The sequence below is a fragment of the Nicotiana attenuata genome, unplaced genomic scaffold (assembly GCF_001879085.1).
Source record: "Nicotiana attenuata strain UT unplaced genomic scaffold, NIATTr2, whole genome shotgun sequence".
Classification (NCBI taxonomy): Eukaryota; Viridiplantae; Streptophyta; class Magnoliopsida; order Solanales; family Solanaceae; genus Nicotiana; species Nicotiana attenuata.
Window position 1 is genome coordinate 10,821 of NW_017674343.1, and position 27,870 is coordinate 38,690.

At 41.4% G+C, this 27,870-nt stretch overlaps 1 protein-coding gene across 1 annotated transcript in view; it reads left to right on the forward strand.

Annotated features, from left to right (window-relative positions):
* The first annotated feature begins 269 nt into the window (after nucleotides 1-269).
* Nucleotides 270-27,870, forward strand: part of LOC109218464 — a 44,184-nt gene continuing 16,583 nt past the window's right edge. The window contains exons 1-7 of the mRNA XM_019382832.1: nucleotides 270-593; nucleotides 687-821; nucleotides 1,890-2,174; nucleotides 2,232-2,498; nucleotides 2,934-3,233; nucleotides 3,315-4,142; nucleotides 4,220-4,458. Coding sequence (XP_019238377.1) covers nucleotides 270-593; nucleotides 687-821; nucleotides 1,890-2,174; nucleotides 2,232-2,498; nucleotides 2,934-3,233; nucleotides 3,315-4,142; nucleotides 4,220-4,458 — 2,378 coding nt within the window. The remainder of the gene's footprint in view (nucleotides 594-686; nucleotides 822-1,889; nucleotides 2,175-2,231; nucleotides 2,499-2,933; nucleotides 3,234-3,314; nucleotides 4,143-4,219; nucleotides 4,459-27,870) is intronic.

Sequence of the window (27,870 nt, forward strand, 5' to 3'; positions counted from 1 at the left end):
ACGGACAATAGCCCAATCTTGGGCATCCTGACCTCAGAATCGGCAGTTGCCGAAGAGAACAGGATCCTACATCTTCGGGTTATGGAAATGTGGGACGCTTGGGCAAATGGAAGAGAGCCGCCAAGCGCAATCTCGGGATTCCCTGAACTTTTTCCTAGAGCAAGTGGTACCTTCACTGTTCCGATCAGTCACCCAAATACACCACTAGGACACCCGACTAGCTTAGCTCATTTTGTGGGAACACCTTCTGAGGTTCGCCCCAGGTGTTAATGTCTGGTGCAGCTTCAAATATCTTCACTGCTCCCCCATGCTCGGCCACAGCACAGCCTACACTGCCTAGGCCTAATTTTGACCCCTCAGTTTTCACCTTCCAAACACCCACCTTCCAAATGGAACCTCCTCGGTTTCCCACTTATACTTATTCTCAGCCGCCCCAATTTGAGTTCACTGCAGGGCAAGAAAAGACTACCAAAACTCCTGAGCAAGAAGAAATTGCGAGAAAGATGAGGAGTATGGAACAAAGCCTCAAGAACATACAAGGCTTGAGTGGGCAGAAAAGTGTGTCTTATGCTGATTTATGCATGTTCCCTCATGTGCATCTACCCATGGGATTCAAAACCCTAAAATTTGAGAAGTATGATGGACACGGTGATCCTATTGCTCATCTCAAGAGATATTGCAACCAGCTGCGAGGAGCCGGTGGAAAGGAAGAACTCCTTATGGCCTATTTCGGAGAAAGTCTGGTTGGCATCGCATCTGAATGGTACATGGACCAAGACATATCCCGCTGGCAAATCTGGGACGATCTTGCTAGAGATTTCGTTAGGCAGTTCCAGTACAACATTGATATTGCTCCAGATAGGAACTCATTGACAAACTTGAAGAAGAAATCCTCGGAAAGCTTCCGAGAGTACGCAGTTAAATGGCNGTTTGCTTGTCTGCTTCCCCTTTATTTGCATTACGTGTTTTTGATTGACGCCTTAGCATTTTGTCCTTTGAAAACTTCTAAAAGCCCCCAAACCCCTCTCCCTTTAGGATTAGTAGTCCATTTGCCTCCGGGACTGATAGGATTGGGACGGGTAATAGCATGCAATAAGTAACGATACTATTCCGCGCTTTAATACCTTAACGGGGTAGGGAAGGGTAGACATGGAGATGATGATCACACGATAACACTATGCATACAATTGGGTACCGGTGTTGTGTGGATGATCCATGTGATTTATAAACCTAGGACCCCCCTTCCTCTTTGTTATTTTTGTTCCAGAATTTTAAAAGCTGTTCAGTTTTCAGTTTCTCTTCTTTTACTTCAATTCTTTGGACCTATCATGAAAAATCTCTCTTTTAGCTGTCTGAATTTTAGTATTGTTTCTCCCTAAACTTCCGTCTCTTTCACTTCTTTTAAGTTACTTGCATCAATTATTTGACCCATTCCCCTTTACTCGTATATCTTTTCTTTAATTATAAAACTACTTTCTTCCAAATTCTAGTATTTTTTAAACCTTTTGTACTTTTTATTTGCAACCATTATGTGAAAGTTTTCCTCGTATTTGCAATGCTTGCTTGTCTACTTTTTGTTTGTATTTAAAGTCACAGTTGCAGCATGGCCGGGAACCACACTAGTGGATCTTGAGGGGTGCCTAACACCTTACCCGAACTCTGGTTTTTCATCTCAAATTCTTTCTTAAAGTGTCCTAATGCACTATAATCATTAGGTGGCAACTCTCCAAATCCAAAACCCAATCCCAAACGGGAATATAGTTGTCTTTCCTATATGTCGTAAACCCGATTTCTCACTCTTTGGAGGGAGGGAAAAAGGGGGCGTCGACACACAGTTTCCCACTTATACTTATCCTCAGCCACCTCAATTTGAGTTCACTACGGGACAGGAAAAGACTCCCAAAACTCCCGAACAGGAAGAAATATCAAGGAGAATGAGAAGCATGGAGCAGAGCCTCAAGAACATACAAGGTCTGAGTAGGCAGAAAAGTGTGTCCTATGCTGATTTATGCATGTTCCCTCATGTGCACTTACCGTTGGGATTCAAAACTCCCAAGTTTGAAAAGTACGATGGGCATGGTGATCCTATTGCTCATCTCAAGAAATACTGCAATCAGTTGCGAGGAGCCGGAGGAAGGGAAGAGCTACTCATGGCCTATTTTGGAGAAAGTCTTGTTGGTATCGCCTCCTAGTGGTACATGGATCAAGATATATCTCGGTGGCACATCTAGGACGACCTTGCCAGAGACTTTGTCAGACAATTCCAGTACAATATAGACATTGCTCCAGACAGAAACTCATTGACAAACCTGAAAAAGAAGTCCTCGGAGAGCTTCCGGGCAGTTAAGTGGCGTGAGCAGGTATCGAGAGTAAAGCCTCCGATGGACGAGGTCGAAATGGTCACAGTGTTCCTCCAAGCTCAGGAAGCCGACTACTTCCAAAACATGATGTCAGCTATGGGTAAACCGTTCGCGGAAGCTATCAAAATCGGTGAAATGGTTGAAAACGGATTGAAAACAGGTCGAATTCTAAGACAATCCGCTATCAGAGCTACCTCCCAAGCCATTCAGGGCGGGTCTGGAGGAGTAGCGAAGGGCAAGAAAAAGGAAGAAACATCCATGGCAGCGTCAGGTGCAAGAAAGCACCGTGCTCCCAGACCCCTTTTCCCAGAAAGAACCCCGCAGCACTATTACCCCCACCAGGACATGGCCTATGCTCCTCAGCTATACGCGGTCATGAATGCTCAACCTTATGTCCGGCCTCAGCAACAAGCCAACTGGAACCAAGCTCCATTTCCTAGAAACTAGCCTTCTCACCAAAACCACTACAATCCCCGTCCACAAAATAACTTCCCTCCTCGTGAACCACCCAGGAGGCCAAATTTTACACCAATCAGTGAATCCTACTCCAGTGTGTTTCCAAAGCTTGTCCAGATGGGTTTGCTGCATCCCGTACCCCCAAATAGGCAAAACCCAGAATCACCCTCCTACCAGCGGGGCACCCGATGCGCTTATCACTTAGGAGCTGAGGGGCATGATACAGAAAACTGTTGGACTTTGAAAAGAGCCGTGGAGGATTTGATAGAACAGAGGAAGATAGTGCTAAGGGACGAGGATATCCCCAATGTGACCAACAACCCACTGCCGGCCCACAACAACGGGTCGGTAATCGGAATGATTTGTGAGGATAAGGAATTTGACCCGGCGTTGAAGGCCATCATTGCCATTGCTGATGTAGAGAGGAAACCGAAAACTTCCCCGAAGCAAGACAAAGGGGAGAAAAAGAACAAAGCCACCCATTCAAAATCAGAAAAGAAAACTGAAGCAGGAACTGGGGCAACGCCCGCCAAAGATGTTGTTCTCTATGTCCCTCGAGGCCGCAAGGAAAAGCAGATGACTTTGAGTCCTCCCAGGAGATTTGAACTGAACAAGGCAACCCAGATGTATGTTCCCAAGGGAGCTTATGTGATGCGGGGGCCAATTAATCCACCAAGGTTGAGTGAGCCCGTGGTTATTGGCCGCGCGCCACAGAAGCCCATGACAGATCCTACCGCGGTGCCTTGGAACTACTATAAATCAGTGGTGACGTATAAGGGCAAAGAAATCTCAGGAGAGGTTCGAGAAAATTACCCTGTTGAAAAGTACTCCAATTTGGAAGAAGTGAACAACGCCACTAGAAAGCACTTCCCATCTAAAAGACCCGTGAGTGACGAAGAGGCGGAAGCTTTCTTTCGAAAAATGAAAATGGCGGATTATGAAGTGATTGACCAGCTTCGGAAATTTCCTGAACAAGTCTCCTTGCTATCTTTGTTGATGAAATCCCCCGAACACCAGAAGGTATTAATCAAGACCCTCAATGAAGCATATGTGCCTGCTGAGACTTCTGTAAAGCAATTAGAGAGAATGGCAGAAAGATTTTTCGCAATCAACCAGATCTCATTCAGCAAAAATGACTTGCCCCCAGAAGGGGCCGCACATAACAAAGCCCTGCACCTAACAGTCAAATGTGAAGGGTACTACGTGAAAAGAGTTATGGTGGACGGAGGCTCTGGGTGGACATCAGCCCACTCTCAACTCTACAGCGCATGGAAATTGGGACCGAAAGGATTCGTCCCACCAATGTCTGCGTACGAGCCTTCGATGGTATCAAAAGGGACACGATTGGAGAGATCGATCTAATTCTGACCATTGGCCCAGTAGACTTTGAAGTGACCTTCCAGGTTCTAGACATGGACACATCCTATAACTTTCTTTTGGGGAGGCTATGGATCCATGCAGCTGGGGTTGTACCCTCCACTCTTCATCAAATGGTAAAATTCGAGCATGAGGATCAAGAGATTGTGGTCCACGGGGAGGATGAGCAATCAATTTATCGGGACCCATCAGTCCCATGTCTTGAAGCGAGAGAAGGGAGTGAGCATATAGTTTATCAGGCCTTTGAAGTTGTGGTGGCAGACCAGTACGAAGAGGGAAACCCTTGCCCCCAAACCTTCCTTTCCAATGCATCCATCATGGTGGCCAAAGAAATGATCCGACATGGCTTCAAACCGGGGAAGGGACTTGGGAAATCCTTGCAAGGAATAGCTGAACCAGTTACTCTGCCTGTCACTGAGAAGTTCTTCGGGGTAGGCTTCCGACCTGCTCCAGATGATATGCCTCAACCGCTGCCATTTGTAAGAGACATTTGTCAAGCCAAAATACGATGAAGAAGAGGAGGATGAGGCCTTTACGGCCGAAGAGATTGAAGAGATCTGTGGGGCAATGAGGAAGATACTATATGAAACCCACATTGTCCAGCCAGGAGAGGGTTCAAGCACCGCTGAGGTGCTGTATATAGGACCAAACGCCAAGCTGCAAAATTGGAAGGCTACGCCATTCCCAATCAGGCGGAAGTCCCGGTAGACTTGTCCTGCCACCTTTTCTTCATCACGAGTTATTACAGGGTGTAACTCGGATGTTTTCTTTAGTTTCATGTCTTTTAATTTCCAATGTAAACCCTGTTATCTTCCAAATTCAATGAAATGAAATCAATATTTCATCGTCCATCTTTCTTTATTCTTTCTGATTTTGTTATTTTTATTTCTTCTTTCAGTTCTAATAATGCGGCTTTAAATAACATGACATGCTTGCGGACTTCATGCCCAGATCCAAACACGTTGTCTAACCGTGAAATAATGAACCAAGAACCGGAATACGACGAAGAAGAGGCTTTTAGGGAAATAAATCGAGACTTGGAACAATTTGAGAATAAACCTAAGCCAAACTTAGACGACACTGAGCCGGTTAATTTGGGTAGTGCTGAAGAAATCAGGGAAACCAAGATAAGCATTCACACAGATGAACAAACCCGGGATGCATTAATCCAACTCTTGTTTGAGTTCAAAGATGTGTTTGATTGGTCATATGATGACATGCCAGGACTGTGTGTCGACTTGGTGGTTCATAAGTTGCCAACTTACCCCGATTACCCCCCTATCCAGCAAAAGCAAAGGAAGTTTAAAACTGATGTCAGTGACAAGATCAAAGACGAAATCACGAAATAGTTGAAAGCAGGGGTGATCCGAGTGGTCCGGTACACCACATGGCTAGCCAATGTAGTCCAGTGCCAAAAAAGGACGGGAAGACCCGAGTGTGTGTGGATTACAGGGATCTGAACAGAGCCAGTCCCAAAGATAACTTCCCTCTGCCAAACATCCACATCCTTGTAGATAACTGCACCAAACATGAGATGCAGTCCTACGTGGATTGTTACGCAGGATATCACCAGGTGTTGATGGATGAGGAAGACGCGGAGAAGACGGCTTTTACCACACCTTGGGGTACATACTGTTACAGAGTCATGCCATTTGGTTTGAAGAATGCTGGGGCAACCTACATAAGGGCCATGACCGCCATTTTCCATGATATGATGCACCAAGAAATAGAGGTGTATATGGACGACATAATTATCAAGTCCAAAACCCAGGATGACCACATTCAAGACCTGGGGAAATTCTTTGAGCGGTTGCGTAAATATGATTTGAAGCTAAACCCAGCCAAATGTGCATTTGGAGTCCCATCGGGCAAACTTTTGGGCTTTATAGTCAGCCGGAGAGGTATTGAGTTAGATCCAACAAAGATAAAATCTATCCGGGATTTGCCTCCTCCGAGAACCAAGAAAGATATGATGAGCTTGTTGGGCGGATTAAACTATATCATCCGTTTCATTGCTCAGCTGACATCCACGTGTGAACCCATATTCAAATTACTGAAGAAAGACGCGGCAATCAAGTGGACGGATGAATGTCAAGAAGCTTTTGATAAGATCAAAGAGTATCTGTCCAATCCACCGGTCTTGGTCCCACTTGAACCAGAGAGGCCTTTGTTCTTGTACCTAACAGTCTTGGAAAACACTTTTGGCTGCGTCCTCGGGCAACATGATGTAACCGGAAAGAAAGAGCAGCAATCTACTATCTGAGCAAGAAGTTTACCAGCTATGAAGCTAAGTATACTTTGTTGGAAAGAACCTGTTGTGCAATAACTTGGGTCGATCAGAAGCTGAGACATTATCTGCAAGCCTACAGCACTTACCTCATAACCAGGTTGGATCCTTTGAAATACATATTCCAGAAACCAATACCCACGGGGAGATTAGCGAAATGGCAGATTCTGCTCACTGAATTTGACATAGTCTATGTCACTCGCACGGCAATGAAAGCCCAGGCATTAGCAGATCACTTGGCTGAAAACCCAGTTGAAATATGAAGCTTGTATTTTGTGTATGAACATGGCAATCGATCAAGATGTCGAAGAGCTAGTAATCATGAGAGATTCAGATTTGATTATCCGGCAAGCTCAAGGAGAATGGGAAACCCGAGATGTCAAGCTTATTCCTTATAAGTAACATGTGGAAGAACTGGGCAAGCGATTTATGTCGATAGAGTTCAAGTACGTCCCTCGTTGTCACAACAAATTGGCCGATGCACTTGCTACTTTGGCCTCAATGCTGCCGTATCCAGGCAATGCTCACATAGATCCCTTGGAAATCCAAATCCGGGAAAGGCATGGTTATTGTAATATGATTGAAGCAGCACCAAATACCCAACCATGGTACCATGACATCAAAAGGTTTCTAAAAATGCAAGAATACCCCGAGCAAGCCAGTGGGGATCAAAAGAGAACCATCAGACGGCACGCGAGTGGTTTCTTTTTGAGTGGGGATGTCTTGTACAAAAGAACTCCAGCCCTCAATTTGTAAAGATGTGTTGACGCAGAAGAGGCTGGAAGAATCATGCATGAGGTACACGTGGGAGTATGCAGACCTCACATGAACGGGTATGTTTTATCAAAGAAAATCCTTCGAGCGGGCTATTACTGGATAACCATGGAAAGGGGCTGTTTCAGCTTTGTCCGGAAGTGCCATCAGTGTCAGGTCCACAGTGATTTGATTCATGCACCTCCCACAGAATTGCATCCTATGTCATCACCTTGGCCATTTGTTGCTTGGGGCATGGACGTCATTGGGCCAATCGAACCGAGAGCCTCAAATGGACACAGATTCGTACTGGTTGCCATTGACTACTTCACAAAATGGGTTAAAGCCATCACTCTCAAATCTTTCACCAAGAAAGCTGTGGTAGATTTTGTGCACTCCAATCTTATCTGCCGTTTTGGTATTCCTGCAACTATCATCACAGATAATGCTGCAAACTTGAATAGTCGCTTGATGGAAGAGATATGCGAACAATTCAAATTAACGCATAGGAACTCTACTCCTTATCGGCCTAAAGCCAACGGTACCGTCAAAGCAGCAAACAAGAACATCAAGAAGATTTTGAGAAAGATGATTCAAAGCTCCAGGCAGTGGCATGAAAAGTTGCCTTTTGCATTATTGGGATATCGCACTACGGTGCGCACATCGGTAGGAGCAACCCCATACCTTTTGGTTTATGGCACTGAGGCCGTGATACCCGCGGAGGTTGAAATCCCTTCCCTCCGGATCATTGTTGAAGATGAAATCGAAGATAGTGAGTGGGTTAAGACTCGTCTGGAACAGCTGCCCTTAATTGATGAAAAGCAGATGGCTGCGGTCTGCCACGGGCAGTTGTACCAATAAAGAATGGCCCGTGCTTATAACAAGAAAGTGCGGCCGAGGAATTTCGAAGTAGGACAACTTGTGTTAAGGCGCATTCTTCCTCATCACCAGGAAGCAAAAGGAAAATTTGCTCCTAATTGGAAGGGCCCATACATCATCAGAAAGATATTGCCGAAAGGAGCATTGTATCTGGGCGATATCGAAGAAAATGATCCCGAAGCAGCTGTGAATGCGGATGCAGTAAAAAGGTACTATGTTTAGGCTTTCTGCAGCAATGACTTTGTTCAATTGGGATGACGAAGGCTTTAATTCTTGCTATCCAAACACCATCAATCTTTCGCAAACCCTTTGAGTCGGTTACTCTTCCTTGATCACCCTCTTTGGAACCCGAAAGTACTATTGAAAAAAAATAAGAGAAAAGAAAAAAAAAGAAAAAAAAAAGAGAAAAAAAAACAACAACAAAAACAAAGTTCCCTGAACTACGTTCGACTTGATTCCGAAAGGATACGTAGGCAGCCTCTCTCTGGGGTTCAGTCACACCAAAACAAAAATTCGATTTTCCCCAAAAGTGAAACTGGGGCAGATGATATAATGGCTCGGCAATGAGCCCACCCGAACCGTTCCAAAGTTGTAATTCCATCCAGATTCTTTTTATCCAAACCTTGTCCAAGTCCTTTTGATCAATTGGCAAAGGCATCGGAACTAGACAACACCATTGTTGGAATCTGATACAATCAAACTGAGAGAAATAAAATGAGAGAGCCTGGTTAGTGAAAACTCGTAAAGAGCACTATCAGGCGACGGTGAGAAGAGAAATGAGAGAGGTTGATTGGCAAAAACTCGCAAAGGGCGCCGTCGGTCGAAAAGAAGAGATCTCCCGCCACTGAAAGAGTCCTGGCAAGATTCCCTGGTTTTGAAACACGGGTCACAATGAGTTTATGAGAAGTTAGGAAAGTTTGTGCGGGTCGGGCATCCAGTCCAAGAAGCATGTCATGTCTATTTGAAGCTTGCATGCACCCCTGATAAGTCCTTCCTTCCTTCCCGAAAGGGACACTTCTCTTTAAATTCATTTTTCTTGCCTTTTGTTTACTTTTTCCTGGAATCTCTTTCGGTCTAACTCTGTTTCCGAAACTAATACAAAGAAAAGGGGGCAAGACTGGTTTTACGGGGCTCTGCCTAACAAAAGCTAAAGAAAAGTACCCAGCCTCAGCGGGTGCATCAAGTCGATCCCGACTGGCCATGATGGCTGATGCTCTAAAATCAAAGTTATTGGAAATGAAAAGGAAGCCAAAGGCAAAAGCCCCCAGAGGCAAAATAAAGTGGAAGGGCCAAAGCCACACACGGGCGAGCCGTCATGATAAATTTTGAAAAGTTGAGTCCCACGGTTTAGGAAGGAGATCAATCTTCAGAAAAGCCAGCAAGCAGCGGGGGTTCTCACCAAAAGAGTTGGGCCGAGATCAAGTGATCAAACAATCAAGGCCACAAAACGAACCACCGTTTCAAACTAACAATTGTTCTTTGTTTGAAAAATTTGAAACAGGTGTAATCCAAAGCAACCGTGCAAGAAGCAGGTGCAACCAAAAAGGAAAATGTGCAGGAGCTAGGAACAGCTTCGCAGCAATAATCAACCCAAAAGGGAAGTTTTCTCCAAATTCATTCCTGCATGTCTTACTAAAAAAAATGAAATGAAGAATGATTTCAAAATCATGGTAGCATAGGGCCCCATTCCCTAGATATCCGGGCATAACCCGTGAACCTCCCTAGCATAACCCAAGAACCTTTTTTCTTTTCTCCCGGCATAACCCGTGGACTTCCCTGGCATAACCCAAGGACCTTTTTCTTATATCCCGGCATAACCCGTGGACTTCCCTGGCATAACCCAAGGACCTTTTTCTTTTATCCCGGCATAACCCGTGGATCTCCCTGGCATAACGCAAGGACCTTTTTTCTTCTATCCCGGCATAACCCGTGGACCTCCCTAGCATAACCCAAGGATATTTTTTCTTTTCTCCCGGCATAACCCGTGGACTTCCCTGGCATAACCCAAGGACCTTTTTCTTATATCCCGGCATAAACCGTGGACCTCCCTGGCATAACCTAAGGACTTTTTTTCTTGTCTCCCAGCATAACCCGTGGACTTCCCTGGCATAACCCAAGGACCTTTTTCTTTTATCCCGGCATAACCCGTGGACCTCCCTGGCATAACCCAAGGACCTTTTCCTTTTATCCCGGCATAACCGGTGGATCTCCCTGGCATAACCTAAGGACCTTTTTTCCTTTTTATCCCGGCATAACCTGTGGACCTCCCTGGCATAACCCAAGGACCGTTTTTCTTTCCTCCCCGGCATAACCCGAGGACACTTTCTTTCTTTTCCGACACAACCTGGTCATTTTCCCAACATAACCTGGCAATCTTTCCAATTCAGGACTGCATCCCCTATTCCCAAGGATACACAATCCTGACTTTTATTGCTTTCAATGAAAAATAAGTTCAGACCTTTGTCACAAATAACTCACGAAATTTTCCTAGTGAAAACTGGGGCAGAAAAATTTCGTTCATTTGTTTGTTTTGGCATCTGAGCAGGTTTGACTTCGAGGCACAGGATTCGAGATGGCCAAGAGAATGAGCCTTAATCCAGAATAAAGAAAAGAAGAAAAAGAACTGAATTCAAAATGCCGAAGCGGACAAAGATGCGGATTGCTCATGATATGATTGAAGTCACAAGCTTCGCATGTCCCACTTTGATCCAAATGCTGAAGAAAGAACCAGCACCTACACCTGATGAGCATCAAGATTCAGATCGGGGTCCACAGCAAAATCAGCTAAGACTCAAGATCAAGCTTCAAGATATTTATAGATAGGAATCTTGTAACTCGTAGTTGATAGGCTTAGCTAGTTTAGCTTTCTACTTTCCATTTTGGTGTAATAAGGAGCTCAGCAAGTAGAAACGGCAGCAACAACGGTGAAATAACAGTTTTCTCGGTAGTCCCAGCTACCAAAACTTGCATAACTACACTGACCTGATTCCTTTATAGCCAAGGATATGTAGGCAGCCTCTGAAGCAAGGTTCGGTCGGACTCTTTTCAAAAACGCTTCTCATGGAGTTTCAAACGGGCAAAAATCCCTCATAATTGCTCATTTATCTTTGCCCGAAAACTGTTCGTGTCTCCGAGTAAAGAGGGGCAGCTGTGAGCACGTGATTTTTGCCATATATGAAACACTCCTACAAAATCTGAGAAAATAGATTTTTTGTTAACTATTTGCCATTTTTTGGGGATTTTGGGGATTTTTCCTTTAATTGTTTACATTTTCTTTGCTTGTTTAATTTCTATTTAAATTATGAAAATACCAAAAAAGAATCATGCATTGCAATTAGGGTTTATTTTTATATTTTTAGGATCAATTAATTAATTGTTTGCTCAATAAAATGAGAATCACAAAAAAATTGCTAATTTCTACATTTTTATCCTTTTATTGATTTTTCTCTTTTAATATGGGTTTAAGTGGATTTTTATAATTTTGTAACTAATTAATTACTTTAATCTCACATTTTAGATAATTTAGGATTTTTAAAGAAAAGAAAAGAAATTGAAAATAAAAGAAGAGGAAGAGAGGTAATTAATTTTTCTGAAAAACACTAGGCCAGTTTTAATCCCTAAAAGAAACAGGCCCAAACCATTAAACCCGTCCAGGCCCCATTCCCTGACCCGGTCCAACCTCCCAACCCTCAAACGACCCCGTTTTGGCCTACATGCATCACAGCCGTTGGATCTTCATCATCCAACGGCCCGGAACTGATCTCTCACCTCACATATAACTGTCCGAACTAGACTCACCCCCCCCCCCCAGACCCCTTCTCTCATTTCGTCTTCCACTCTCAGAGACTAAATGTAACGCCGCCGAGAACCGCCGCATGCCGCCCGCCGAAAATCGCCTACGGTGACGGCCGGTAGCCAATCACCACCAAATTCACACCCCAGATTCCTCTCCTTCTCATCTTTCCATATCTCCAAACCCCTTCCCTCGAATCCCAGCCGAACCTTTCGAATCTTGAATCAAAAGAGACTGCCAAAACCCTAACTCACCTAAATGGCACCAAATTGACACCCTATGACCCTTGCCCCCATCTGAAACCAAAACCACCCTTAGCCCCCCTCGAATCAACCCCAATCTGCTCAAATTTCAAATCTCTGAACCGGAAGAACCCTAATTTTCTTCTTCGTTTTGGGGTTTATAAATTGGTCAAGCTTGAAACTTCCATTATTCGATTGTTCTTGTTAAGAATAGTCGAATAATGGTAGTCAAAGTCCATCTTACACATCAGAGAGTTCGTAGTTGGATCCAGTTTTGATTTTAATCCGGTACCCCCTTTTTCTTTTTTCTTTTAATCATTTTATTTTGTTTTCTGTTTTGTCTTTTCTTCGCATGTTTAATTTTTCTGTTTTCTCTTTAGCAGCATGATTAGGTTTTCTTTTTTTTTTGTGTTGATTGATCAATTCATGAAGTTCCTGTCAATTAAAGCATGCTTGCATTTTTTCAGTATTCAAATTGCATGATTTAGGAGTTTAATTTGCACAACTAATTCTGTTAGTTTTGGGTTTTGTGTTTCTATTCATTCCTTTCATCTCATGATTGCTTCTAGCCAGTAGTTCTCAGCATAATTCATCTTAATTAAGATAGAATTCACAGCAATTGTTTACCTAGTTCAGCTTTAATTTGATTTACATCGAATTTGGTTAAAATTGAGTAAACCTTTTGAATCAGTCTTAATGGCCTATTCATTTGATTACTTAGGTTTAATTGGTATTAAGCTCAGATTTGAGCCTCTGAACAACCACTTTAGGGCATTAGCTTAATTTCAGAATTTGAAATACAATACTTTAGGGCAATTTAATCACCTTTTTAAAAGACTAAAGTATTTGTAATTGTTTTAAATCAGAACTTAGGCTAAAGATGAAATAGGCAGTAACTTAAGGGGTAAAACTGAACTTTCACCAAGGCTAAATATCAGAATTCTCTAGAATACAGCACAGCTGTCCTTATCCTTAGGAAAATGTTGGTATTGGATAAGAAAAAAGGACAGCCAGCTGTAAAAGATGTTGTACTATTCTGAATTTCAGAACTTTAGGTTAGAATATTCCATTTTTTATGCCTTTTTGTGCACTCTATATAAGGAAACACACCCTCACTCTCACACAGAGATTTTTGAGCACTATTTTATTGCACAAAAAAAATCATTCTCTCTTCTACTGAAAACTAGGTTTCCAAACATTAAGAAGAAAAAAAACTTTTCTCTTTTGGGTCTTTCTTTTCTGAAAAGCTGAAAATGATTTGAAGTAGAGGGATTTCTTTTGGTCTTCTTAAGTTGAAATCTCTGGGTTTTGGAAGCTGAAATTGGTGTCTGATTTGGTGTTGCTTGCTATTTGCTGTTGATCACCATCTTTGGAAGAATCAGTTTTTCTCTTGACCTTTATTTGGTCTTGTTTGAATCATCTCTAGGCATGTAACTAAGTTTCAGCTATAAGAATGACTCTATTTGTGCAATCTGAATTTATTCATAACTATGTGTGTATGGATGCATATGTTAGCAATAGGAATCAATGTGTCTATTCCTCATCTTTCATCAGCTTTTCATGTGTCTCTCTCTCTGCATTTCAGCATGTAAAAATGTTGTTAAAATCACATAAGCAGTTGTATCTTATCTTATGACAGTATTCAGGTTCAGCATGTAATGCTTTTCTTATTTTCCTTCATCTGATTTTTTTTACTCTAAAAATACTGCTTTTCATTTGTCCTTTAACTGATTGGTTGTAAGCTACAGCCCATTGGTTTGGCCACTAGTTGGTTGAACCAATTGGCTTTGAAAGCTTTTAAACTCAGATCAAATGTTGAGGAAAGAAGATGTTGAGATTTTTAAGTTGAAACCTCTAAAGATTTGTGGGTTTAACTTTCAAATGTAGTTAAACTCATGAACCATCTTTTTATTCTCAAAGTTCCAACTTAGGGTTGTCAAGGTGTGAATGAAAAAACCTTGTGAATATGACCTTTTCCCATGGTCAAATTCATAGCTTAAACCAACCATTCCCTCCCTTTAAGTGTATTCTGTACTGCCTTGAAGCAGCATGCCATAACTGTGAGTTTTAAAACCTCAGTCGATACATGAGTTTAACCTTTTGACATGGTTAAACCCATGAATCAGGCTGTCCCACATGTTTGGGTATTTCCTTAGAATATTCTGGTTCAAAAATAGTCCTGTAGTTAGTTTTCTCTTCCCCCTCTTTTCTTGTTATAGTAATGTTAATGTTATTTCAATCTATTTGCAAAACTTTGAGCCAATACCTATGGGTTTGGTCACCAGATGACCAAATAAGCAAGTATAAAGGTTTTCTTTTAAAACCCAAAGCTCTACTGTTTCGGCACACTGAAATCCAGTGCTATTCACGCATGAAGCACATCTTTGATGGATAAGCAATATCCAAGAAGAGGCAGTGTTCATCATCCATATATGGAGGTTGTAATAGTTAGTGATTAGATTAAGCATTTTATGTATTTAATAGGATTATCATGTAATAACTTTAATTTTCTGGACTCCTATAACTTTGAAGTGTTGTAAATGGACTTTTATAACTCTTAAAGATTCCGTTTTCTCTTTTCCTAGACTGTTAGTGTTGGATCAGTGCAATTAAGATCCATAGCTCATTTGATGAACATATTTCATAACCGTGACTAGGCCAGGCTCAAAGCCAGGCCCAAGTTGAGATTCATCCAAACAAGTCAGAGATTTAAGCTGTTGAGCCTGGGCTTTAAGCCCAGCAGTTTAATAATTTGACAGATGCCTCTCCTGAATTATGGTAAATGCATGTTTTTCTTTGTTATTTTTTCCTTTTTTTGCAAATCGCAGTAGCATGACAAAACCTTCAATTTCGAAATGCTTTATTTTCTGAAGTTCCATTTTAAGCAAACCATGTTCTTTGTTTTCTTTTGGCAAGTTTGTTCAAGTTTTAATGTAAAGAGGTGGATAGGCCCAGCCGGTGCCAATGCACAACTGGGCCCGCCTGAAAAAAATATAAGCCCAACGTGGGCTGTTTTGTGTCTTAAGCTTCCGATTTCTAGGCCATTCGCGAGCCCAATTCTCAGCTCCCAAAGCTGATTCAATTATGCTTGCCGTGTCTGGCCCATTCCCCTTTGTCCCCAAAAATAATTAGAACCTTCTTCTTGATTAATTAGCCTTTGCTGAATTAAGCTTTAAGTAGGGATATCCTAGGTGACCTTAATTAAACAAGCTTTCTAAAATTGGGTGTACCATATACAAATAAAATCTTTTAATATATGGCCCTCATATAATTGAATTAATTTAGAAATGCCATTAATAATCGTAGTTTGCTTTAGGCCCGATTTAGATTAGTATTGTGATTATGTATAAGTTCACGTAACATAATTGCAAATTAAATTCATAAAAGACTCGAGGGATGCGTTCGCGCAACTTCAACAAATTTTTCTTAATAAATAATCAAAGCGTTATTAATTGTAGAAATGTTCGCGTGACATGATTTTTGACGCGATAAAGGAAAAGAGTATACGTACGCGCAACTCGATTCTTTAATTGCGAATAATTCAAGTGTTTTAAAAGCGGTAAAAAGATAATTGCATATATGTCTTAAAAATGAGTAGTTAAATAATTAAGCCAAATATAAATTGTTGAGCGACCGTGCTAGAACCACGGGACCCCGAAATGCCTAACACCTTCTCCCGGGTTAACAGAATTCCTTACTTAGAATTTCTGGTTCCCAGACTCTTTAAAACTAAAATTTCCTCGATTTGGGATTTAAAATAAAGCGGTGACTTGGGACACCATAATTTATCCCAAGTGGCGACTTTGAAATAACTAAATAATCTCATTTCGAATAATGTCACTTAAATTGGAAAAATTCCCTTATATACCGCCCTCTCGGGGTGTGTGTAAAAATGGAGGTGTGAAACGCGTTAAGTTTAGGGTTTCTATCCGAGTTTATGGAATTTTCTTATATTTAAACTACTTTACTTCATTTTTGTTAAAAGTGTTGGGATTATTTCGTAATGTCGGATTTCATAGTACCACGATAGGTGCCATCGCGGCAGGTTAAGATTTTAGGTCGTAACAAGTTGGTATTAGAGCCTTATGTTCACTTAGGTCTCACGAGTCATGAGCAAGTCTAGTAAAGTCTTGCAGATCGGTACAGATATGTCTATACTTATCTTTGAGAGGCTACATGGCCGTTAATAGCACTTCCCTTCTTGATTCCCTATTGTGCAGTTTGATTCCTTTGAAGCTTTTGCCTTTATTTCATTCCTACTCAATCTTATGCGAAGTGAAGCTCTTGTTATCAATTGGGCATTGAGGAATTTTAATGGTACTACAGACGTGGTGCATGATGTTTTTCCCTGCATGTATCTTCCCTTGCAGAAGGGTGTTCTATCGTTATAGTTAAGTATTTATACTTTTTATGGTTTTGAAGCTATGCACGAATTGCTATGATGTTCATGCGTTGTTATCACACGGTGTTGGTCTAATGGTAGGGTGCTTGTCTATGTGTCAAGGCAGTGAAAAACTTGAAAGGAGGATTTCTCAGGGCATAATTTAGAGGTTGCGTTTAATTCCAGCTAAGAAAATGGTAATCAGACTATGAATGTTCAGTTTTGGGTTGACGGAGTGACGAGACCCGGCATTTTCGGGCGTGGTGGAGTTCTCAATTGTGATGTGGGGTCATCGTCTTTGTTGAACGCATTAAAGTTCTCCGGTGTTATAGTCTTCTTCGGTTTGCCTTCGCGAAGTGTTGTGAAATGGTGCCTGAGAAGTCGTTGTCATAGATAGTAGTATGTAGTTGTTTCGGGATCGAATCAGTGTTTCTAATTTTGATGGCTCGATAAGGATGATCTTTTGGAGGTTTAGAATTGGTAACAAATCATTAGTTCAGGTGCTATAATTATGGATTGATTTTGGGGGCAGCATTTGGGCAGCCTATGAGGAAGGGCTTGGCGGAAGGTGTCTCGCGATGGTTGAATTACTAGCAGGTCAGGAATGAGTGTCCGATTAGCATATAGATTTCGTGGCGGATTTAGTTTGTTATGTTGTTTAATGGAGCTGCTATTATTTCTAAGGCAAGTCAAGAGTGAATCGGAAGAAGTGGGATGGCTGTAGTGGTTGAATCAACATGATTGTGGCAATGATCAGTTCTTTCAGCATGTGGGGTTATACATGTGGTTTGTGGTTGTACATGCGGGCTTGACATCCACCACAACTTGATTGGTTTGGGAGGTAATTGATTTTAATGGCACCATTATGTGTAGATGGATTTTCGGAAGAGTCATAGCGGTTAAGATCACGACTTGAGGTTTGTAATTTTTCCGCGGTCTGGGAAATTAGTTGCACGTTACGTCGGTTCTCCTTAAACAAGCTAAGTGAAAAGTCGTCTATTCAATGAAGTGTTTATCCTACTAGTAATTCAGGGTTTATGATGAATTCTTGTTCTCGTATAGAGGCATGATAGGTTCAGTGAGCGACATGGGAATTTGAAAGTTGTGGATCAAGGTTGCAGTTCGGTGTTGACAAGAATGTCACGGGCTCAGATGAGCAGGGGCAAAATTCAGGTGTTCAGAGTAAGTTGGCATTTTCTTTAGTGTCACTTGAGAATGATGTCCTGCAGAAGAGGCTTTGTGTATTGGTTTTCGGATTCTTAATTTGCTTTACATAAATATAATGGTTGGTGGTATGGATATGCGGACTTTTCTACCTGAGCGGAAGATTAAGGGAGCATGCCCCCGAGAAAATCGTATAAGTGTGGCATGTTAGTCATTTGACAGTGAATGATTTAATACCAAGTATGGAGATTTTGGTAATACCACAAATGTGAGATTATATACCTCAGAGGCGTTCTACTCCTTGGGTTGTGGACTGTTGTTCTGGATTGGGCGGCCGTTCTTATGTGTCAAGGAAAAGGTTATTGCGGATCCTTGAAAGGTTATTAGTCCGGTATGGTATGATCAGAATCGTCTTGAGGTCCATTGATGAGTCTAATGTGAATGTCTGCCCTACATCAGGCCGGATGTGCTCATTCAGCATAGCGTTGCTTTTGGAAGAGTTTTCGAACATTGACTGTTATTCCCATCATCAGGATTATCTGAGACCGGGTCGTCATATCCTCCCCAACTTAAATAAACGTTCGTCCTTGAACAAGTCAAGAAACATACCTGAAGCCTCAAACAGGTGAGGATATCTGCTCCGCATCTCTTGCTCGTCTCCTAGGTAGCCTCCTCCACGGGCCGACCTCTCCACTGCACTTTCACTGAATCTATATCCTTTGACCTGAACTTCCGAACCTGACGACCCAAAATAGCTACTGGCTCCACATCATAGGTCAAATCATCATCCAACTGAACCATGGTGAAATCCAAAACATGAGACGGATCCCCAATATACTTTCGGAGCATAGAGACATGAAATACCGGATGCACACTCGACAAGCTGGGCGGCAAAGCAAGCTCATAAGACACCTCCCAAATCCTCCGAAGTACCTCAAATGGTCCAATGAACCACGGACTCAACTTCCCTTTCTTCCCAAATCTCATAACACCCTTTATGAGCGAAACCTTCAACAGAACCTTCTCACCAACTATGTACGACACATCTCGCACCTTCCTGTCAGTATAACTCTTTTGCCTCGACTGCGCTGTGCGGAGCCTCTCCTGAATAACCTTCACCTTCTCCAACACATCCTGTACCAAATCTGACCCCAATAGCCTAGCCTCACCGGGCTCCAACAAACCAACTGGAGATCCATACAGCCTCCCATACAAAGCCTTATATGGAGCCATCTGAATACTCGACTCGTAGCTGTTGTTATAAGCAAACTCTGCGAGCAGTAGGAACTGATCCCATGACCCCCCGAAAACAATGACACAAGCACGCAACATATCCTCCAATATCTGAATAGTACGCTCGGACTGCCTGTCCGTCTGAGGATGAAAACTTGTGCTCAACTCAACCTGAGTACCCAACTTTCGCCGCACAGACCTCCAAAATTGTGAGGTAAACTGAGTGCCCCTATCTGAAATGATGGAAACGGGGACACCATGCAAACGAACAATCTCCCGGATATAGATCTCTGCCAACTGTGAGCACGTGATTTTTGCCCTACATGAATTACTCCCATAATTTCAAACAAAATAACTTCCTTTCATTACTTGCAATTGCGTGAATTTTGTGGCATTTTAGGTTCATTGTTGGCGTTTGTTTGCACATTTTAATTCATAAAAATACAAAAATATTTGGCCTCTGCACTTAGGGTTTTAATTTTACATTTTAGGATTAATTAAGAAAATAATTGTTTCATAAAATGGAAAATCAAAAAATATTTGTTTAAGTTGCATCTTTAATTTTGATCTTGAATTCGAGTGTTGTTTTGTGATAATCATTATGTGTGTTTAATTAGTTTAGGATTAGTTGAATTTTAGGAATTAATTTTTGTTTTAAATCAAAACAAAATTAATTAAAAGGAAGAAAGAAAAGGAAAGGGTAATAAAATGAATTGGGCCAATCTTTGTTTTTAAATGCCTAGCCCAAACGGATTTCCCCTATATTGTCCCTGACCAAGGCCCAAATCGATCTCCCCACCAGGTCCAAGTCCCTGGTCTCCAAGACACATGAAACGACGTAGTGTAATAGGGGTACAACGTCATTTGAGTTCTTCAAAGCATAAACCAATCCTGGCCGTTCATCTTTCATCATCCAACGGATGAGAACTAACGAGGTTGTCGACATAAAATGGTCGGATAGGACTCTACCCCCCCCCCCCAAGCCTTCTCTCTCACTTTCACTCGAACCAGAGAACCCTCCGTCGCCTACCACCGCACGCCGCCGGCCGGAAATCGCCTCCGCCGGCGGCGATGCTCCAATGAACCCCAAAAATACACCCCTGAACCTCCTCTTTCCCCTCATCTCGAATCCCACCATATTTCCCTCAACTCCCCTCCCAGCTTCTCGAATCTTCGAAATACTAGTCACAGCCTCCGCCGCCCACGGCGGCGCCACCACCCAAACCCGTCCAAATTTACACCACGACATCCCCTCACCCTTCTCTTTCTAAATCCCTAAACCTTTCCCCACGAACCCCCACCAAGCCGCTCGAATCTTGAATTGAATAGAGGCGGCAAAACCCTAAATTCCCCAAACCCCGCGAAATTCACACCACTTGCTCTCCTCACTTCCCCCGTTCCTAAGCCGTCATCAGTGGACTTCAAGTCTCACCCAAGGCCTTCGAATTTCAAATCACAGAAGTGCTAGAACCCTAGAGCTTCACAAGTAAGTTTTTCTTTGTGTTGGCTGTTTCTCCTTCACGAGTAATCAACTTGGGTTTTGTTTTCATTTTTGAATCAGTAATGGAATTTGTTCTTCTATGTGTTGATTTGTTCATTTAATCAATAGTATGAGCTTGTTTTTTCAACTTTGTTATGTTTGATTTTTCGGATAATAAAATTAGTTTGAGCATATTTTCCTTTGTTAATCCATAATTAGTGTTTTTGGTCTGTAATTTTGATTAGTTTAGTTTAATTAATACTTCTGCCTGTTTGGATTTTCTTGTGTTTGCCAGTGATTTAATTCTTCTGTTCATACTAATTTTGTTGTTGTCAATTTCTTAGTTTGTTGCTAATAGATGATAGTAGTTGTTAAATCAGAAAATCAGTAGTTAGTTAGTGTTAAGATTTAGGTTGGAATTTGTTTAGCTGATTAGTTTTCAGAATTACTAGTTTGACCATGATTAATTAGAGAGTTTAGGATAATTAACATAAGTTGGTAATTTTAGGGAACGATTCAGGGTACTGTAGGTATTTTACTTAAGGGACATTGTAATAGCAGGGAAGGGAACTCCCTAGAAGATTCCAGATAGGGTTCAAAACAGATTTTTAGGAAGTTAGTGGTGTTAACTTGAGTAACAAGTCTGCAAATAAGGGACTAAGTGAGTAAAAATGAAAAATAAAAGAAGGACTAAAGGTGTAAATAGCAATCTGAAGGCAGCCCTAGGCTTTGCCTATAAAAAGGCATGCCTATTGCCTTGTGAAACAAGTTTTCAGCCTCTAAAAATTCCCCTCAAAAGCTTTCCATAAGCTCAAACTTCTGAAATTTGAAATCCAAAAACAAAAAGTCCAAAAACTGTAGTTAAAGCAAATCCGAAGAGTTCTTCCTCTTTTAGATCTTAGTTTTCCCAAAAATACAAAACAAAAAGCAACAGAAAAACCAAAAAAAAAACTGTTACATTGATTTTCATTAGATTATTTTCGAATTCCAGCACTTTATTCAACTCTCTAGCTTATTTAGGATCCAAAACAGCTTGAATTTCTCGGTTTCTGTTCGATAATTGAGATTTAAAAGCATCTGGAGTCATCTGTGAATTGGATCTGATTGGTTCGAGTGGGCTCGTGGGTTATTTGCTGAGTGTGTGAATTTCTGGGTTCAATTTCATGCTGGTTTGGGATTATTCAATTCTGGACTGGTTTGATATTGTTTGCTGAGCTGTGAACTCAATTCTAAATTGCTGTTTGACATCTGCTGCTGGTGATCTCACTTTTTCCTTCTTATTTGCAATTACCAGGTACAAGCTCTAAACCATGGTGATGTGTATTTGATTTGAGAAGTTGAAATGAAAATCCTATTGCTCTTGGCTTGATGTTTATGTTATCCGCATCTATTCAATTTATCTTGGTTTAATTTTATTTTTAGTAGTTAAATTTGTAATAACTTTGGACTGTTTAGATTTCTTTTGTTTGGCTTAATAGGACTGTCAACTGCAATTGTGTAGTGTAGTTTTGTAGCATAACTTGACTTCAATTGGCACCTGACCCACGTAGGTTTACAAACAGTGCTGGGATTAAGCTTTAACAATAGCGTTTTATTTTAGTATATAAATTCAGATCCAAGCACGAAATACAGGTTTAAATCAGCCTAGGGATTGAACGTTCAACAGTTTTGTTTTGAACCTTGTATAATCCAATTCTGATTTCGTATTCAGTTGAATCATGAGTAGTCAATTATTTGTCGTAGTAAAGTTATTCTGAATCATTTAGTTGTTGTAGGCGTCAACTTGTTAAGGTTAGACTATCTCAACGTCTGAAAATATTCTCTTGTTCCATAGTTCACAAGTTAAAAGTGGATATCAAAGTACATGAACACATATAATTATTTTGGGTTCAGTTGTCTTGATGTTAGGCCTAACAAGCTATAGGACCTTCATTGATCATATTCTCCGGTTGGGCCTGCTTTTCTTCTGCACAAGGCCCATGTTTGGGCAGCGTTTATTTACCGACAGGATTGAATCTCTTCAGGGCCTGTTTTAAGGCCCACAAAACTGAACGTTTCTTTGGGGCTACTTTGTTTAAGTTCAATACCTATTTGGATATCTTAGCAATAATACATGGACGTGCTAATTAATTGGGGCCTTTTCTTATTAGTAGAGACAATACTTAATAGAAAAATCATAGTTCTTTTAGGTTGACTTTAAAATAAGTGAGGTGTACCGCGCCAAATAAAATCACAAATAGCACGGCCCTCTTAACTATTTTCTCTAAAAAATATCTAAACCTCGGGACACGTCACTTAGCGAATTTCACGGCTTTCCCCAAAGATAATAACACGTTAGTTGCTTTAGGCGCGTATTTTAATAACATTACCTTCTTAAATTCGAGTGTGCATTTATGTGACCCAGATCCAAATCCCAACAAAGTCGAAATGTGTCGAAAACTACAGGTGCATTTATGTGACGTGGTTCGAGACATGTTTTCACGACGTTGCAATTCTCTTTAAAAATAATAATAACAAAAGCGGTTCAAAGTTCAAAAGCACAAAGGTTAAAACATGTTCAAAAGTCAAATAAATAAGCCAAATATGACAGTTAAGCGACCGTGCTAGAACCACGGAATTCGGGAATGCCTAACACCTTCTCCCGGGTTAACAGAATTCCTTATTCGGATCTGTGGTTCGCGGACTGCTAAACAGAGTCAATTTTTCCTCGATTCGGGATTAAACCGGTGACCTGAGACACCATAAATCTCCCAAGTGGCGACTCTGATTTTTAATAACAAATCCCGTTTTGATTGTCCTTTAATCGGAAAAACTCCTCTTTACACCCTACGGGGTGTAGCGAAAAAGGAGGTGTGACAGCTCTGGCGACTCTGCTGGGGACACAAACCCAGAACTTCGGTTCAGGGTTTAAGAATTCGAGCTTATAATAATTCTTATATTTAGCTTTATCTGATTTTTCTACATGTTTCATGGTAAATGTGCTAAATGCTTTACCGCTTTGATATTATCTGAATTGTATATAAACTGTGGCGAAACCCTTCTCTTCTTACCTCCGGAGATGTGCTCACTGGTGGAGACTCCCTATTCTGTTAGTGTCATACCTTAAAGTAAGAAAGAGGCCGGACAAGTTACTAAGCCGGATGGCCTTTTGGTTCCCGGTACGTAGCCCCCTCCTCGACTCGAGTTGTCCGCTCGGGTGCACAGTCTAGAACATATACCCAGGTTTTGAACCTAGAATAACTTGACCTCATGCCGGATCCCTAGTAGGAACGCTTATTTGCATCACGTGCATATGACTTAGGGGACTCAACACAGGGGTTGGGTCCATCTAGGACAGGTGTACCCGGAATAATGGACCATCCTAATGCATCCTACTTGTGCATTTATCTATTTTGGACTCGCATGCTGACCGGCTTTGAATATCTAGAAAAGTTGAAGACAAAAAGAGAAAAGAGAAAATAGCAGTGTAGAGACTTAATTACCTATATTAGAAAACCCAATGTCCAAGTAGTGCCGAAATTCTGCCGGATTTTTGAGAAAAATGAAAAAAAAAAGTATTTATAGTTTGTTTTGTTTGCCAATGAAAAAGAAAAACAAAAAGAGTTTTATTTGTAAATTAGTTTGTTTATTTGCCATTGAAAAAGAAAATATAGAAAAAAGAGTCCTGCTTTCAGAAATAGTGTATTTGCCAACGAAAAAGAGTTTTGTTTGCGAAAATAGTTAGTTTTATTTGCCCGAACTACGCTGGTTTGATTCTCACCGGATGTGAGATACGTAGGCAACCCTCATCGGGTCCAACCACCCTTTTTCAAAAATAGCCAAAAATACCAAGACCTTAACTTTTTGTCAAAATAAGTCGGGTGAAGCCATTCTTGTTTAAAATAAGCCGAATGCCCCCAAAAGGGCGCCGGAAGGCTGTTTTTGCAAGAACAGCCACCCTGAGTCATTTTAAAACGGTTTGCGGGCACAACCTTAAAATCTCCCTTTCGGAAGTGCTGAAAGGCCGTATTTGCAAAACCGAGTCTTTGTTTTCTCAAAATAAATATTTTTGAAAAATAGCCACTTTTCTTTTTTTTAAGTCACAATAAGTCATTACATGGCCAGCTTTCTTTAAATAGCCTACAGTTGACATCGAAACATTCACAGTCTTGCGCAGACCTGCGGCGATGCCGAGTGATGCCCCGCGGTCCCCAGGATTTGAAGCTTTGATGTATTCCTAGTCATCGAGTCTGTATTTTGTTTTTAAGTCTGTTTTGTAATTTTCCCCCTTTAAGAAAAACAAACAGTCTAGTATCTCTTGTAATCGGCGTTTATTAATGAAAATCCCAAAAATTATCTCTCTATTTTCGCATTTAATTTGCAAGAACTACGCTTGGTCTGTTTCATGCGGGGTCATGATACGTAGGCAGTATCCATAGAATTCAACCATAACCAAAAGAAAAAAAGGAAAGAAAAGAGAGGAAAAACAACAAAAAGGCAAAAAGAAAAGAGAAGAGCGGAAAAACAAGGAAAAATCGACAAAGGGAGAGAATAGGAACAAGAGAAGACAAAGGCAAGAGTGAAAAGAAGAAAAAAAAAGAAAAAAAAGAAAAGAAAGTGTGCAATTGGAAATAAGGAAAAGGCCGGGATGACGCATGCGACCGATCAAAAGCATAATAGGAACTGTTAACTGCCTAGGTGCATTCACTCCCCAAATGTGCGGGTACCAATATGTTTGTGACGAACCAACCCGTCGTCTCATGTATTACAGCCCCGTTTCCCCCATTTATTGCTCTTTCATGTTTTATTATCAGCAACGGGTGAGTTAGAGTTGAATTGAATTGGTTTGGATAGGAAATGAGACACTTAGTCTCTTTAAGGAAGGTTTGGTTTGGAAAAGTCAACCGAACGTTGACTTATTAGTTAGAAGGCTCGGATGTGAATTCCGGTGATTCGGTTAGCTTCGGGAGGTGATTTGTGACTTAGGAGTGCGATCGGAAGTGATTTTGGAGGTCCGGAGTAGAATTAGGCTTGAATTGGCAAAGTTGGCATTTTGGCGAATTCCGGTGGATAGGTGAGATTTTGATTCGAGGGTCGGAATGGAAGCGAGAGTTGCAGTAGCTCCGTTAGGTGATTTTGGATATGTGTGCAAAATTTCAGGTCATTCGGAGGTGTTTTGGTCAGGTTTTTGATCGAATGCGTAATTCGGAAGTTTTTAAGAAACTTAGGCTTGAATTCGATGTGATTTGATGGCTTTATCGTTGTTTGATGTGGTTTGATGATGGGAACAAGTTTGAATGAGGTTTTAGGATGTATTGGTGTTTTTGGTTGAGGTCCCGGGGGCCTCGGGGTGAATTCGGGTGGTTAAACGGAGAATTCGGAGTTTGTTGCAGGTTTGAAGTTGCTGGTTCTGTCATTTCCGCATCTGCAGAAAAGGGACCGCATAAGCGGTTCCGCAGATGCGGCGTATTGGTCGTAGAAGCGGTCCTTGAGGGACCAAGGCTTTCCCCAGAAGCGGACGAAGTTCCGCAAAAGCGGTCACCGCAGAAGCGGTTTTGGGACCGCAGAAGCTGTCCTGGGCGACTTGAAGGAAAACCGCAGATGCGGTGAGTAGGCCGCAGAAGCAGTGAAATTGTCGCAGAAGCGAAAACAACTGTTACAGAAGGGTTTTTTTATATTGTTTTCATCAGCGAACAAGAGTTGGTTTCCACCATTTTAAAGCGGTTTTGAGAGCTTTGAGCGAGAATTTTCGAGGGCTTTGACTGAGAATCAATTGGAGGTAAGTTCCTTGGTCTAAATATTCGAGTTTATGGTAGAAATTACAAGTAAATTGTGGAAAATTCATCAAAAACGGGTCAAGCTAGGGCTTGAAAAGTTTTGATGTAAAAACAGATTTTGAAAGGGCATTTGAACTCTGATTTTGGTAAAATTGGTATGTGTAGACTCGTGGCGAGACGAGGAATCCAGTGATGTAAATTTTGTAATTTTTCGAGAAGTGGGCCCGGGGCTCGGGTTTTGCTAACTTAGTGAATTTTGGTGTTTTTCGAGTCTTTTCGATTGGGTTATGTTTTTTTAGCCTATTGTAATGTATTCGTTGTGGTTTTAATCAGATTCGGCGTGCGAAGAGGTTGATTCGAAAGGCAAAGGCATAGCGAGCTAGACTTGTGGCCGGCTTGAGGTGAGTAATAGATGTAAATGATGACCTGAGGGTTTGAAACCCCGGTATATCATATTGTGACGCTATATTGAGGCAAGACACGTACTCTATGACGAGTGCGGGGTCGATTGTGACCTAGTCCGTTCCGATTGATGTTCGTACTGTGTTCTTGACTAGAAATTGTTTGGCATTCAACCCACTTGGATTTTATGAATATGTTTGGGGCTTTGTACCTATCATTTGCATCCTTCAGGGATCCTTATCACTGCTTCCATGATGCTTAGCATATTTCATGATATCAGTCATGAGTTAGACACTGCCTCGAAATGTTTAGTAAATAAATAAAGGTTTAAACACTTAGCTCTATAATTCCTAATAATTGAAACTAAAATTGAACAATTTGAGTGTGCCCGAGTGGCTTGCATGCATATATATATCTGGACTGAGTGTGGATCGGGTTGCACGCCGCAGCGAATGCTACGTTGATATTGCTTGGGCTGTAGGAGCCCTCCGGAGTCTGAACCCCCACAGTGAGCGCGGGTACCCAAATGGATCGGGCTGCGCGCCGCAGTGGTCATGTGCATTGCATTGCATTCATGCATTTATACCTATTTGTCTTACTTGTCCTGGTATTGTTGTTGTTCCCCCGTTTTATGTGTTGAATCGCTGATTATAGCTTTATATTGTAATATTTCGGAATTTCTTACTTTCAGCCATTATATATGTTTATTACTTACTGAGTTGGAAGTACTCACTTTACTCCCTGCACCATGTGTGCAGATTCAGGTGCTCCGGAGACTTAGTGGAGCTGTTTGCTGTCTTCTTGGATTTTATCTTCAGGAGTTGTCGAGGTAGCTGCCTGACGTCCGCAGGACCCGACTCCTCCCCTTTATTTCATTTTTTTTCATATTCTAGACTTCTTTATCACTATGGATATATATTACTCTATTACATCTAGAGGCTCTAGACTCGTGACTCCAGATCTATTGGGGAATGTTTGGAATATCCGTTATTATTTTTCGTACTATCTTATTTAGATTCGAATTGGAACCTTGGCATTTGCTATTTTAATCATATTATTTGTTAACGGATTACGTATTTGGGTTGAGAGTATTTAATTGGTCGGGCTTGCCTAGCATCAATGTTGGGCGCCATCACGACCGGGATTGGGGTCGTGACAATGTTAAATGCCCTAACGCTAACGTGATGGTTATTTTTGTCATGTCATTCCAGAAAGGTGGTTGGTTTGTGGTTTTAAAGTGATAACTCTTCTTTACAACACAAGGACAAAAGGCAATGGCAAACACAATGAACTGAGTTGGTTGATGC